Source organism: Hylobates moloch, unplaced genomic scaffold (genome assembly GCF_009828535.3).
Source record: "Hylobates moloch isolate HMO894 unplaced genomic scaffold, HMol_V3 SCAFFOLD_23, whole genome shotgun sequence".
In the NCBI taxonomy this organism is placed as follows: Eukaryota; Metazoa; Chordata; class Mammalia; order Primates; family Hylobatidae; genus Hylobates; species Hylobates moloch.
Genome location: NW_026652298.1, coordinates 4,917,496 through 4,932,519, shown reverse-complemented (window position 1 = coordinate 4,932,519; position 15,024 = coordinate 4,917,496). Strand labels below are relative to the sequence as shown.

At 39.8% G+C, this 15,024-nt stretch overlaps 1 protein-coding gene across 1 annotated transcript in view; it reads left to right on the top strand.

The window, feature by feature from the left end:
• The window catches only part of CDC20B (cell division cycle 20B), a 64,013-nt gene that overhangs the window by 29,102 nt on the left and 19,887 nt on the right, over nt 1-15,024 (top strand). The window contains exons 6-8 of the mRNA XM_032144918.2: nt 2,486-2,616; nt 5,789-5,882; nt 12,625-12,741. Of these exons, the coding sequence (XP_032000809.1) occupies nt 2,486-2,616; nt 5,789-5,882; nt 12,625-12,741 (342 nt within the window). The remainder of the gene's footprint in view (nt 1-2,485; nt 2,617-5,788; nt 5,883-12,624; nt 12,742-15,024) is intronic.

The window sequence follows — 15,024 nt, the reverse complement described above, 5'->3', positions numbered from 1 at the left end:
TATGTATGCATGTATATGTATATATGTATATGTATACACACACGTATGTGCTTTTGTTTTGCAAAGTATAGAATTTTAGTGACTGGTAAGGTTACTGGTATACAGTCAGAAAAAATGCGTTAGTAATGGAATAATCAGATGTGAAATAGAAGAAAAAGACAGAAGCAGGAGAGAATGAGAGGAAGAGAAAGTAAGAGGAAGGAAGCAAGAGAGAGGGATGAGGAGATGGATGGGGGGAGAGAGACAAAGAGAAAGAGAGAAGAGAGGAGAAGGAGACAGAGGAGGAAGAGGAGGAAGAAAGAAGAAAGAAGAACCTCCAAGAGTAGTAGGGAAGAAGAAGAGGGAAGGAAAGGAGAGTGAGAGACAGTCTGATGCCTATCATGGGGCAGAGATGGGGGAGTGGGCTCCAAACCACCAGTGTGATGGACAAGATCCATGATGAACCTGCCAGAGCCCCGAAACACAAACTCTCTGAAATATGTAATTCTCATTTGGGCACAGCCATTTTCATTCCCATCCTTCAGAAGCAAAATTTGCCACCTATCATCAGCTGATGTAATTCCCATTCTTTCTTTTGAGAATCCCAGGCAACATAATTCTTTTGAGTATCAGCCTATTTATTAAGACAAATTTTAATAGAAGTGCCAACTCTTTTCAATGACATCAGACACGATGATGCATTGCAGTTCTGCAGATTGAAAGGGAGCCCAGATGTTTTTCAAATCAGTGAAATTCCCATGTAACGACAAGCGTTAATACTGAAAGTATTTAATAACCGAGGAGGGAAGCAGTAGGAGATAAGGGGTTGTGAAAAACGTCATTGTTATGACTATCTTCTGAAAGAAATCTTTTGTATCTCATTGCAATTGAGGGACAGTTTTGATGCTGATTGTTTTTGGAAGAATTTCTGGCTAAAATTAGGAGCTCCCTTTTACTTTCTAGGCTCTAAATTAATTTATTGATTTTTTAAAAAAGTATGACATTGTGTGAGAAATTCAGAAATCAGATATTAACCAAAAGGATTTTACAAGAAAGGCCATTTTATTTTCTACTGAAGTTAATACTAGGGATTAATCAGATCTATTGGTTTCTCAGTGCTTTGCTAGTGGGGTTTCTTTCTTCTTGTTTTAGAAGAGCAGATACTGAAGATCCTCCCATCCCAAAGGGACAATTACAGAGAGGTTCATTTTCAGTCATGCTCTGTGGACAGAACCTGAGAGGTCCCTTCTTTCTTAGGCTGATGGACCTGACCTCTTTGTATATAACTGGGATGATTGTCAGTACTAGCCTCTGACTGAGACTTTTTCTTCCTCATTTGAAGTTCTGAGAGCTGGCTTTTTCTTCCCTGTACTCTTTTACAAATAGCATGAGAAAGCAAGCACGCATAATTTCTCAGGACAAAGAGCAAGATCTAAAACTTTGACCAACATTTCATATTTTTATCCTTCTTCTCCCTAAATGTAATATATGTTGCTTAAATTTTGAATGTCCCAGTACTTGAGGTACTAGGCTCTAGGAACATTAGTGAGAATCTATCAAGCCCATGGTTGTCCAAATGAAGAAGAGATTGTCACATGGCAAAAGGCCAAGATTTTCCAATGGTCCCTTGGCTCCTGTGATGAACAAGTGATATGGCAGATATTTAGTTTTAGAGAATGACTTGACAGGTTTCCAGGGCAGTTGAAAGTCTGGTAAAGGGCTTTCTCAATGTTGAGAAGAGAGTAGATAGGAATAATATTGATGCAAGTAACACTGACTCTTCTATTACTTTAACTTAGAAAGTATTTCACTGACGCCATCTTAAACTATCTTTAAAACGTCTTTCTGCAATAGAAAGGGGGAGAGAGGCAAAGTGATTTGCTCATGATTATGTAGTGAATGTCAATGCTGGCAAAGCAAGCATCCCATAATGTTTTCCTTGCAGGATGACCATAGCTTGGGCAAACCAGATACTCTTTCCACTATCATTTAAAACTGTGGAACTGTTTCTATCCATTCTTCAAATGTGCAAATCTGGTTTTTTTTTTGTTTGTTTGTTTTTTTGAGACGGAGTCTCGCTCTGTCGCCCAGGCTGGAGTGCAGTGGCGCGATCCTGGCTCACTACAAGCTCTGCCTTCCGGGTTCACGCCATTCTCCCGCCTCAGCCTCCCGAGTAGCTGGGACTACAGGCGCCCGCCACTGCGCTCAGCTAATTTTTTGTATTTTTAGTAGAGACAGGGTTTCACCATGGTCTCGATCTGCTGACCTCGTGATCCCCCCTCCTTGGCCTCCCAAAGTGCTGGGATTACAAGCGTGAGCCACCGCGCCTGGCGAAGTCAGCAGTCTGGGTAAGATTCTGTCCTGCTCTCTGCAATGGACTTTGGAGTGACGAGAGCCTGGGCTTTTTCACTCTGTCCTACTGTGAAAGATGCCACAGCCAGACCTACAATCAAAGTGATTATCTTGTTTTAAAAACCAGATTCAAAGATAAATGTCTTTCTTGTAGGATCCTGCAAAGAACCACTGAAGACCCCCAGCAAGGGAATTTCTGAAACAAGTAGCTCTGCTCTCCATTTTTGCAAGGCACCTCATGCAATGGACAGAGACTGGAAAGAAAATGTTGCCTCAAAAGGGCAGGTAGGCAAAGAGAAAAAAACTGAAGATCCCACATCTAGAGAAGCTCAGACAACTTAGTCGCAAATGTAAGGAAAGAGCTGCTTAGTTCTCTTACCAATGAATAAGAAAATGATGCATTCCTGATAAAAAATGAATAATTGAAGGATATGAATAGAGCCACTTTGTAAAAGAAAGAAGATATCCCCCAAATATATGAGAAAATGTTGAGTTGGGATTAATTAAAAAAGTGAAAATGAGAATAACTATTTTATCTTTACAAACAGGTAAAGGTTAAAAATATAATGAAATTATACTTATTACGGTATGCTTCCTCTTAGCCTAAGGATCTCTTGCTGTCATCATTTCCGACTATTTCATGATGGGATCTGTCCTTTGGGGTCTCTTAGGAAAAGTTGAATTATTGCTCTATATGATGGTCTTTTAAATATTTCCCTTAAGCCTTTCTTGTTGTTTGTTTTTTTCTTGGTTAAGTACATTTATTACATTTAGGTATCTCTTATTTGTTATAGTTTTTAGATCTTAGGAGTCTGACATAAATCTTTTGGGCACATTAAATATCAGTATCGTGTTTTTGAATTTATCAAATCCAATGAAGTCTTTGAAGGAATCCTTCAAAGGATTGAAACTGATTGAAGGAATCAGTTTGAAAGCTTTGAACTAGAAAAGTCATAAATTCTCAATTTAGGCAAAATTTCTTATTCAGTGTATGCCTTTTTCTGTGCTTGGCTATTTTGCTAGAAGAATAATAAAATATTGTACATATAAATTTTAGTTATCTGAACTCATATGCAATTGGAAGTGAATGTTTTAGAGCAGGTATTTTGATGTGTGCTTTATTGTTGGATATGGGTTTGGGGGATAGCGAATGGCCGGGGAGTCCTATTGAGATAATTAGGGGGCACTGGTGGCTTCAAACCTGGGCCAGATTATTAATACTCCTGTCTTTTCCACCCTCTACTGCTGATTGGAGTTTTTGCTGCCCTACCCCTTAGGACTTCCTTTTCCTTCCTCTTATCCTTTCTGGTAACTGGTAGCAGCAAGGTTAGTGGTTCCATCTGTGGGCTCGTGATGGTGTTGGCAAGATACTCCTTAGCAATTGTTATACCAGCTGGAACATCACCCCAGCATCACTGAAGAACCTGGGCAGGGGATAATGGAAGCTGTTCTATGGTGTTAAGGAGAGCATTTTTTGTCGTGATTAGTTAGAAGTCAAATAGCGTCGAGAGTGGTAAAGACACAAAGCCAAAGCGAGGTCTTTCCCCTGTAGAGTAAACGTGTGTCTTCATGTGGTCCTCACTGATCATCTGGAGGGTGTTTCCACAACGAGGGCCTGCATAGCCGTGGAGACTTTCAGAATTCATCTTCCAGGAGCTCCATATTAAGTTGCTGATTAAAGTAGTAAGTAGATCTCATCTAGGAAAGAGCACCCCTGCACCCACAGAACAGAAGCGCCTGCTAAACCTTGCTGTGATCAGCTTTGTGTTAACTGTGGGATTCTGGAGAAGTGAGTCTGTGAAGAGTTCATTGAACTACTGATGAGCAGGCCATTTTAGGAATATTATTTTATACTAACGGTTCTCAACTCAGGGTGATTTTACTCATCAAGGGGCATTTGGCAATATCTAAAGACATTTCATTGTTACAACTCAGGGGGAGAGCATCTTGTGGGTGAAGGCCTGGGTTACTGCTAAACATCGTACAATGCACAGAACAGCTCCCACAACAATGGATTGTTGGCCGCCAAATGCCCATAGTGCCAAGATTGGGAAACCCTGCTTTCTAGTTAGTTGTTCTACCTTGAATAACTAAAAACCAAGATTCATTGACAGCAATGCCAATTATGTGACATAACATCAAGGAAGAAAAACAAAATACCAAAATGTTGTCTGTCAGAGAGACTTCTGTCTGAACCGTGGGGACCCAGAGTGTTAAGGAACATGGCTATGCTTTGGTCAAGGATAGGCTGAGGTAGGATGTTTACATTCTTCATGACTCAGTGAGTCTAGAGCACAGGCGTATAACTCCACTTGTTATCATAGCCATGTAGACACAACATAGAGAAGCTCACCACTATAGTTATAATACGGGGAAGGCCATCACTTGTATAATTGCCCTGTTGACACTGTGCAGGAGCTGGCACCTGGCGAAAGAGAAAGCCAGAGCTGTCCATCTTTGCAGATGGATGAAGGGAGCCAGGACACAGCTTGGCTTGCTTGTGCCCAGAGAAAGAAAGTGTTAAGCTGCTGACCCTGAAGGCAAGGGAGAGCCAGCCCTGCAGCTGTGTGTGTGGGTCGTCAACTAAGCAGCTGAGATAAAGGTGAACAGTGTAGAGAGCTTGGGTAAGAAAGCTGTTGATGAGAGCTGCTGCTAAATAAAATCATTCACCTGCCTACCGCCCCCCCCAAGTGTTCTTTCTGCTCATCCACCCACTCCCTCCAGACCTCAACATGACCTTTGGCGTAGTTGTGAACCTGCCACAGTGTTTGTCATATTTGGGAGAGCAAATATTTTGTTGTGAAGAAGCAAAACAGAATCTTCTCTGCTTTAATCATTTATCACTATGTTTTTAGGAAATTCCAACAGTTATTTTTCTTTCCACTTATTACTAATTTTCACAGGTGTTTTTGATTGAAGTTGGATGTAAGAGGGTCAGAAGTGCTCTTTATATATTGGCCCAAAGGGATAGGACCCAGATTTTTGTGCATATGGAATTTTAGTAAAGTTACTTAAGAGCTCTGTGAAGGTGTTAACAAAAAAGGACCTTAAGATGGCCGTTCAGCTGTGGCAGGCTTTGCTGATATCGCTGGCCTGTGGTGTATAGGCTAAACAGATTTTTAGGCTAGAAAAATAAAAAAAATTTTATTCTAGCCAAAAAATACCTGCTCTATGGAGTTGCTGAACTCCATAGAGCAGGTATTTTTTGGCTAGAATAAAATTTTTATGGAGTTCAGCAACTCCATAGAGCAGGATAAATAATATATGTAAAATGCTCAGCACTGTTCATAATATATTGTTTAATTAATAAATAATAGCGATTATTGTGGTGTTGGCTTTGACAATGTGGAATCTTTGAACTCCTTAGTGAATTACCAGTTGTAATTCGATATTATACATTTTAGTTGTACATATATGTTTCTAAAGAAGTATTCTCCTTATGTGTGTTTATTTTCAGAAATGCCTAAAACAACTCTTTGTAACCCAGAAGGTGGTTCAGCAGGCTAATGGAAAAATGCAGCTCTGTGAGCAATCCCAATGTGTTTGGAAAGGTACAGGGTCAAGACATTGTCCCTCTTTCCTGCGCTGCTCTCTCTCTGCCTCCTTCATTTCTTCCTAATCTTAAAATATATTATTTTTAATGTTTACTAGACTAAGTCAACCTAATTGTAAAATTTGAATAATTCTCATAATCCTCTGTTCTAACTACCCCTACCTCTAAGTCCCATTCTCTATAGGTGACCACCTTTAGCTCTTCCAGCTGTCCTCCTGGTATTTACATCTATTTTCTCAATAATATTGGTAAACTGCTATTTCTTGTGATTTTAGACTCGATCATGACTTTTTTGTTTTTGGTGTTGCTCAGGCTGGAGTGCAGTGGTGCGATCTTGGCTTACGGCAACCTTTGCCTCCCGGGTTCAAAGGATTCTCATGCCTCAGCTTCCTGAGTAGCTGGGATTATAGGCATGCACCACCATGCCTGGTTAATTTTTTTGTATTTTTAGTAGAGTAGGGTTTCACCATGTTGGCCATGGCTGGTCTCGAACTCCTGGCTACAAGTGATCCTCCTGCCTCAGTCTCCCAAAGTGCTGGGATTACAGGCATAGTAGATAAGAATTTAGTTCTCTTTCTGCCTCATTCGGTTTCATCAGTTTCTCGACATGCTTATATCACACTTTAAAAAAGTAAAATTAGTAGTTAATGTTTACATCATATTACTACACAACTATTATTCACTATCAAGCCAAATAGTATAATTATGCTTCTTTTCTAGTATAACTATTTTGCTGAGTATTAAAAGTTGCCTTATTTTTCATTTACTAGATATCTATGACACTATTAATATTTCCTCTAAATGCTCCAATGTTTTATTCCATAGCTGTCAATAACATTTTCCATGCACTCCCTCACTCCAGTTTCTTCTTTTCCTTGATGTCTTCCCTCTCAGAGCCTGCCGAACAGGCTGCTTTCATGGCCAGTTGCACCGTTGTCTTCCAGGACTTTTCATCAATATTAGATCCACTATTTTTGGGCAGCTATGTTGTGCTCTTTCTGGGTTTGCTGGTCTGAAAATGTCCTTATTCTTCTTTTATGCTTGATTCATAGTTTGGCTGGCTATAAATTCTAGTCTCACTCAGAGTTTTGACGATACTGCTTTATGGTTTTCTAGCATCCACTGTTGCTGTTGAGAAGTCATGTGTTAATTTGACTTTAACTTTGCTTTTTCTCTCTTGATGCTCTTAGAAAAGTCTTCTATCACCAGTGTTCTAAGATTTCGTGATGATAAAGCTTGGCATTAAAAAAAAACTCATTGTAAATCAAAAGTCCATTGGTGGATATTTTCATTCTTGGAGATCTGATCCATATCCTATAGTTCTTGGAAAGTTGCTTGAATTATTTTTTAATAATTTTTTTCATTGTCATTTATTTTTTCTTTCTTTATGAAATATCCTGGATTGACTCTCCAATTCTCTTATCTTTTATCTTCTGTTTTTCATCTCACTTTTTTATTTTTTAACCTTTTGGGTGATTTCCTTAACTCTGTTCACCAACCTCGCTATGAAACTTTTTATTTTGGCTATCCTACTTTTAATTTTTTAAAAGCAATCTCTGTACTCTGTTCCTTTTTTTTTTTTTTTTTTTACAGCATCCTGTTCATGCTTCATAGATATACTATCTTCTCCTATATCTCTGACAATATTATTTTATAGATTTTTGGAAGTACTTCTGTGCTCTCTGCGTTGTTTTCCTTTGCTTTGGTTTTCTCTCCCTCCAACCCCCCATTTACTTTGGCTTCTCTCTTTCAGAGTAAAAACTTTCCTGAAAGGTGTGCTGTTTTAAAAATAGTACTAGGGTAAAGAGCTTAGTTCTCCTTTCCTAGGTTAAAGAGTACCAGGGTAAATTCAGTATAAAGATTTTAGTATAGGCGCGGTGGGTCAAGCCTGCAATCCTAGCACTTTGGGAGGCCGAGGCGGTGGATCACCTGAAGCCAGGAGTTCAAGACCAGCCTGGCCAACATGGTGAGACCCCATCTCTACTAAAAACACAAAAATCAGCTGAGCATAGTGGCTCACACCTGTAATCCCAGCTACTTGGGAGATTGAGGCAGGAGAATCACTTGAACCTGGGAGGCGGAGGTTGTAGTGAGCCGAAATCATGCCAGCGCACTCCAGCCTGGGCAACAGAGTGAGCTTTTTTTTTTTTTTTTAAACTCAAAATCTATTTTTTTTGTTTCATACATCTCCATGGTGCCTGGTGCTATTGAATTAAAAAATTGTCATTTTTATTTATCCAGAGAATAAACATCCGGTTTCTTCTGGTATATGCATATATGTGTATATATATTTACTTGGTTGGGCAGGGTGTGTGTGTATGTGTGGGAACTTGACAGTCTTTCAACTAACCCACCTCTCAGTCTTCTCCGTGCCTCAGAGCCCTTGTGGGATTTTGCAGGGCAAATCAGCTTGTTTCTCTTCACTGTCTCCCTTTGCAGGCACTTGAGGGGTAGTTTCTTATGCTCTTCTTGGTCAGTTATTAATCCTTTATCCGCTTTCTAGAAAATTATTGTGCTCTCTTACCCCCTCCTATATTCACTCTCATAGTGTTTGTTCTTGTGTCTTCACCCCTTAAAAAAGTCATTTGCTGTACTTAGGTTGAAAATAGGAGGCAGAGGAAATACACGGCCATTCCTCCAACTTGACTTGCCTATGTCTCTCCGCTTCCCATAGATCACTTTAGTGGCAGCATGAAGAAACGATTTGAACAGGAGGATGTTGGTAGCAAAGACTAATTGAGAGGCCCTCTGAATATTCTATGCAAGGCTCTGTTATTGATTCTTTTAAGGGAACTTAAACTATGAAATAGATCCCACATACACCAAGTAATTGCTCATCAGTGGATCACGGGGACAAATGTTATCCAGGTGCTGTGTATATAAGGCAATTCTTTATGCCTTGTCCGTATCTAATGACTCTGAAACCTTACAGCAGGCAGCCCCTGTAAACTTTCAGGTGTACCTCTTTGCCCAAAGCTGGTAGGAAACTTTGGATGGTGGTGTTGTGAGTGTGTCAGGGAAGCTCTGTAGCCGTGCAGTGGGGAGATAATTGCCTGTGGCAATTTCTAGAAGGTCCTGTTCCATGCTATATTTGGAGCTCTCAGTGCTTTCCTTCTTTCTTTTTTTTTTGAGACGGAGTCTCGCTCTGTTGCCTAAGTTGGAGTGCAGTGGCGCGATCTCAGTTCACTGCAACCTCTGTCTCCCGGGTTCAAGCGATTCTCCTGTTTCAGCTTGGGATTACAGGCACACACCGCCATGCCCAGCTAATTTTTGTACTTTTAGTAGAGAAGAGGTTTCACCATGTTGGCCAGACTGGTCTCCAACTCCTGACCTCAGATGCTCCACCCGCCTCAGCCTTCCAAAATGCTGAGATTATAGGCGTGAGCCACCGTGCTTGGCCTCCCAAAGTCTTTTGACCCTGAGCCCCATGTGTTTTCATTCCTACTTTCTGTTGCCATCATGGACATTTTTGTGTTATTCATGAGATTATTGTCATGGCTGGAAAACAATTGTTTGGGAGCCAAAATTCTGTGTGAGAATCCTCTTGAGAGAACTAGTGTGGTTCATTTCATAAATGCCGAGGAAACTTGCCTGCTACATTTCCCTCTGGAATGAGTTCTGGTAAGCATATCCATGGGGTGCTTTGGCAAGGTCTGAAATATAAATGTGAACAAGGAGACAGAAATCCTCAATGGTAAAGTAGACTTCTGTTTTTATGGCTTGTCCTAATTTTTTTTTTTTTTTTTTGAGATGAAGTCTTACTCTATTGTCCAGGCTGGAGTGCAGTAGTGTGATCTTGGCTCATGGCAACCTCCACCTCCCGAGTTGAAGCAATTCTCCTGCCTCAGCCTCCTGAATAGTGGGGATTACAGGCCTGTGCTACCATACCTGGCTAATTTTTGTACTTTTAGTAGAGACAGGGTTTCACCATGTTGCCCAGGCTGGTCTTGAACTCCGGCCACAAATGATCCACCCACCTTGGCCTCCCAAGTGCTGGGATTACAGGTGTAAGCCACTGCACCTGTCGTGTCCCAATTTTTTATTAAAAATATTTTTTGGGGCTGGGCATGGTGGTTCACGCCTATAATCCCAGTACTTTGGGAGGCCGAGGCAGGTGGATCACGAGGTCAGAAGTTCGAGACCAGCCTGGCCAACATAGTGAAAACTTGTCTCTACTAAAAATACACACAAAAATTAGCCAGACGTGGTGGCAGGTGCCTGTAGTCCCAGCTACTCAGGAGGCTGAGGCAGGAGAGTTGCTTGAACCCAGGAGGCGGAGGTTGCAGTGAGCTGAGACCATGCCACTGCTCTCTAGCTTGGGTGACAGAGTGAGACTCTGTCTCAAAAAAAAAAATTTTTTTTCTTTTTGGAAATTTTCTTTTAAAAATTATGTAGATAACACAGAGATACACACTTTTAACTTCTAAATACAGTGGTGTCCAATCTTTTGGCCTCCCTGGGCCACATTGGAAGAAGGATTGTCTTGGGCCACACATAGAATACACTAATACTAAAGATAGCTGATGAACTAAAAAAAAAAAAAAATCACAAAAAAAACTCATAGTGTTTTTAAGAAGTTTACAGATTTGTGTTGGGCTGCATTCAAAGCCCTCCTGGGCTGCATGTGCCCTGCGGGCTGTAGATTGGACAAGCTTCTATCTAGAACTTTGTGCGTGTTTATTCCTCAAGCGTCTGTTTCCCAGCAGTAAAAAGGGGAAAAAAATTGAGTTAGATGCATAAAAATAGGCACAAAATTTCAAGCCTTCTAAATGCTCTTTTGGGGGTTTGGGAATATATGGTTGGGATGAGAGTGTGAACCTTGTCTTTTCCTTAGAATGATATTTTCTTAAAAGCAAAATAAAATATGTGGGGACATGTCTTTCCTCAGCTCTCTCATCCTCTTTTGTCCTAAACAGCAACAAGTTTTTGTTTCTGTAAGGTGCTGAATATTTGGCTTAGAATAAAAAATATATGTTCTATGAAGCCAGAGATAATGTACTTATATTATTCTGATATTTTAGGAGTCTCTCTCTCTCTCTCTCTCTCTCTATATATATATATATATAGACACACACACACACACAAACACACACATACACTTCATTATTTAGATTTGTTTTAGGTTCACAGCAAAATTAGGCAGAAGGTGCAGGTTCCCTTATATCCCTTGTCACCACACATGCACAGCCTCCCCCATTATCAACATCTCCCACCAGAGTGGTACATTTGTTACAATCAATGAACCTACATTGACACATCATTGTCACCCAAAGTCCATAGTTTACGTTAAGAGTTCATTCTTGATGTTATGTATTCTATGGGTTTGACCAATATATAATGACATGTATCACTGTTATAGTATACAGAATAGTTTCATTTCCCTAAAAATGCTCACTGCTTTGTCTATTCATCTGTCTCTCCCCTTCCCATAGAAACCTTTTTACTGTATCTATAGTTTTTCCTTTTCCAGAATGTCATACAGTTGGAATCATACAATATTTAGTTTTTTCAGATTGTCTTCTTTCACTTAGTAATATGCATTTAAGGTTTCTTCATGTCTTATTTTTTATTTTTTTTAGAAACAGAGCCTCACTCTGTTGCCCAGGCTGATGTGGAGTGGTGCAGCCATGGTAGCTGCAGCTACCTCCTGGCTCAAGCGATCCTCCCACCTAAGCCACCCAAGTAGCTGGGACTACAGGCATGTACCAGCATGCCTGGCTAATTTCTGTATTTTTTGTAGAGACAGGGTTTCGCCGTGTTGCCCAGGTGGGTCTCAAACTCCTGGGCTCAGGCAATCTGCCTGCCTCCGCTCCTAAAGTGTTGGGATTACAGGCGTCAGCCACCGTGCCCAGCCCCAGGAGTTTTTTTGTTCATTCTTTGGGTATTGATTTTTTTTTAACCTTATTGATACTTTATCAGCAAGCCTAAGTATTTTTAGTAATCTTGCAGTTTTGCCCTCAACTACAGGTTTTCATAGGTAACCTGGAAGCAGGAATTTATGAGTAACAAGTTGGTTTCTTGGTGTAGCATTGTGAAGCTCTCATGCTTTTATCAGAAGCCATCTGGTCATAGACACCACATGTCACCTGGGTGGTCTTGGTTTCTTTTGATTTTATCATTCTCAGTTTGATCACAAGCTGAGTGGTTGGAGATGAAAAGACAGCGGCCTGTGGTTTGAACTTAGTATGGTCTTTTGATGAGAACTGAACAAAAGATAGAATACTGACCTTAGATAGTCATGGGCAAAATTAACCAAAAGTAGTAAGTCTGTGTGCTCCGATACTGAAATATTGAGAGAAAGAGCTAAAATCAATGAATCAATAAATATTTATTGATGAAGTCTCAGAGTAGGGCATAGGTGTACCAGGTAAGTCTCGGTGTGGAAAAGCAAAATTCACTTTGGTTTTAAAATCCCAAATAACAGAATAAATATTCAAAGCATGATGTAGTATCTCTGTGTACTCCTCACAAGCTCTATCTTCTACATTCAGGTCTGTATGCATGTGCTTTTTAGTAGGAAGTGTCATTGAAAAAAATTTTAATCTTCTTGTTTAAATTAATACTGAAGTGCTCTTCATTTCCTTCCTTCCCTGGCTCGTTGTACTGTAGTTTTATCATGATGACTACTTATTTTCCACTTAATTAAGCTTTTCCACTTAATGTTATTTCTTAATACCCACAAGAATAAATATTATATTTTCAGGATCATAGAGCTGTGTAGAAGTGTTTGTTTCTTGTAGGTTGCAAAGATGGAGTCAGAGATGAATCCTTCCATCTTAAAAGGTCCGGTGATATAAACGATTCCATAATCCAACCAGAGGTGAAGATTCATCTTACTGGTCTTCGAAATGACTACTGTAAGTTATCATTTAGATTGGGAATTAAAAGTTGAAATGACAAAATGCATCCTGTGCTCTGGTATAAACTTGAAATTTGATTAAACCAGATGGACTTTATGCCTCATATCCAAATAGTGTAACATCCAAATATGGCTAATATACTTAGCTTTTCCTGGTGCAACTTTCATATTCAGGGATGGGTATTGTTAATATTGGCATGGTGTGGGAAATATACATTTTATGTATATTGTATATACATTTTATGTATACGTATATGTATATGTATATGTATATGTATTATATGTAAATCGAATCAGTCAAACAACTGCATTGAGTCTACTTGTTATGTGCCCAGCTTGTAATCTAGTTTGGAGGACAGGACTAAGTGACATGGAACTGATACCATATGCCAAAGTAGATTATAAATAATAAATCGTGGGATATAAGGAGCTATAAAGACTAGAAGGAGCTTAGTGAGCTTCAGTGTTGTCCAGAAAGACGTTGTGGAGATATTTATACTTAAGCTGGGTCTTGAAAGATTGTTAGAACTTGGAAAGGTATAGAGGAGAAGGACCATTTTTGGTATTGTTAACAGCATGAAGAAGGCAGGATGTTGGTAATTAATGATATTTAATGGCAATGAAGAAAATACATTGGGGACTGGTGAATAGGTGGGTACAGATTATGGAGAAAAATTCAAATTCAGAAATTTAGATTTGTTTTGGGAGTTGTTGACTAAGAGAAACATCAAAGGAAAATTCATGGCAGAGTATGCAGAATGCACTTAGTAGGAAAGAGCTGCCAAAGAGTAAAGGCTTATTTTTCCTCCATGAAGAAAAGAAATGGGATGAGAAATGAATTCATGATTATTGAAAGTTTTTGAAGCAGGAGAAGGTTGGTATCACTGAGAAGACAGATTGGCAGAGGAGGTGACTTGGAGAGGAAAGACTATGCTTGAATATTATTTTAAAGGAGACAATCAGACATAGAAGAAGCTTGGCAGATTATTTGAAACGAATGCTGGTAGTTGAAAGAGGATGGACTAGCCCATAGGTCAGATGATTATGATTGAAGCCAGGAGCCAGTGTAAGCTCCCTAGGTGAGGGAGAGAGGAGCAGAGGGAAGGGGCCTGGGCTCCATGGAATATCTACAAAGAGGCATGAGCTGGAAAAAGCAAAATCCGTAAAGGGAACAGTTCTCTATCTCCCTATTCCTTCAGCTCCTTCTCCAAGAGAATGTATTGTCATGACCAACTAAGAAGGATGCATTTTCAAAAAATGTTAAAAAACCGTTATACTCATATTAAAAAGTAACAACTTTTGTTCCCATTTTTCCTTTAAGCCACAGCCCTTTTTCTTTCTTTCTTTTTTTTTTGAAACGGAGTCTTGCTTTGTCACCCAGGCTGGAGTGCAGTGGCTCACTGCAGCCTCTGCCTCCTGGGTTTAAGCGATTCTCGTGCCTCAGCCTTTTGAGTAGCTGGGCGTGTAGCTACAGGCATGTGCCACCATGCCTGGCTAATTTTTGTATTTTTAGTAGAGAGGGGGTTTCACCATATTGGCCAGGCTGGTCTCGAACTCCTGACCTCAAGTGATCTGCCTGCCTTGGCCTCCCAAAGTGCTGGGATTACAGGCATGAGCCACCATGCCCAGACGCACAGCCCTCTTTCTTTCCTCCTTTGACAGTAAAACTTTCGAAAGATCTTTATACTTATAATTTTCTATTTCTCTCCCCATATTGTCTCAAATCTACTCTAGTCAAGTTTTAAGTCTCATCATTCAATTGAAACTACTCTTCCAAACATTACCAAAGAACTCCTCATTGTTAAATCCAACAGTTACTTCTTAGACTTCATACTGAACCCTAACAACTATATTTGAGACAGCTGATCAATCCCTCCTTCTTGATATCCCACTCTTTTGGGTTTTGTCCAAGAGTGTCTTTTTGTTCACTCTTTCTCATCCTTTTTTGCTGATTTGTGTTTCTCTTCCATTTCCCTGACCTCTAAATGTTGAAGTACCCAAGGCCTATTCCTTGGACATCTTTTCTTTTTTTACTTCTGTTCTATTTTAATTGATCTTAGCTATATCTCTTTGTATTGTGTTTTGTCGTCATTGTTCTAGGGATTACAATGTAATTTAAACTTTCTTAGTCTATATAGAGTTACTATTGTACACTTCACACAATATGTAAACATCTTGCAATCACATAGGTCTCTCAAACTCCCCACTGCTTTTTAGGTTACTGTAGTTGTCATGTGTTTGTTTGTTTGTTATTGTTTTTTGAGGGGGGGTTTCACTCTCT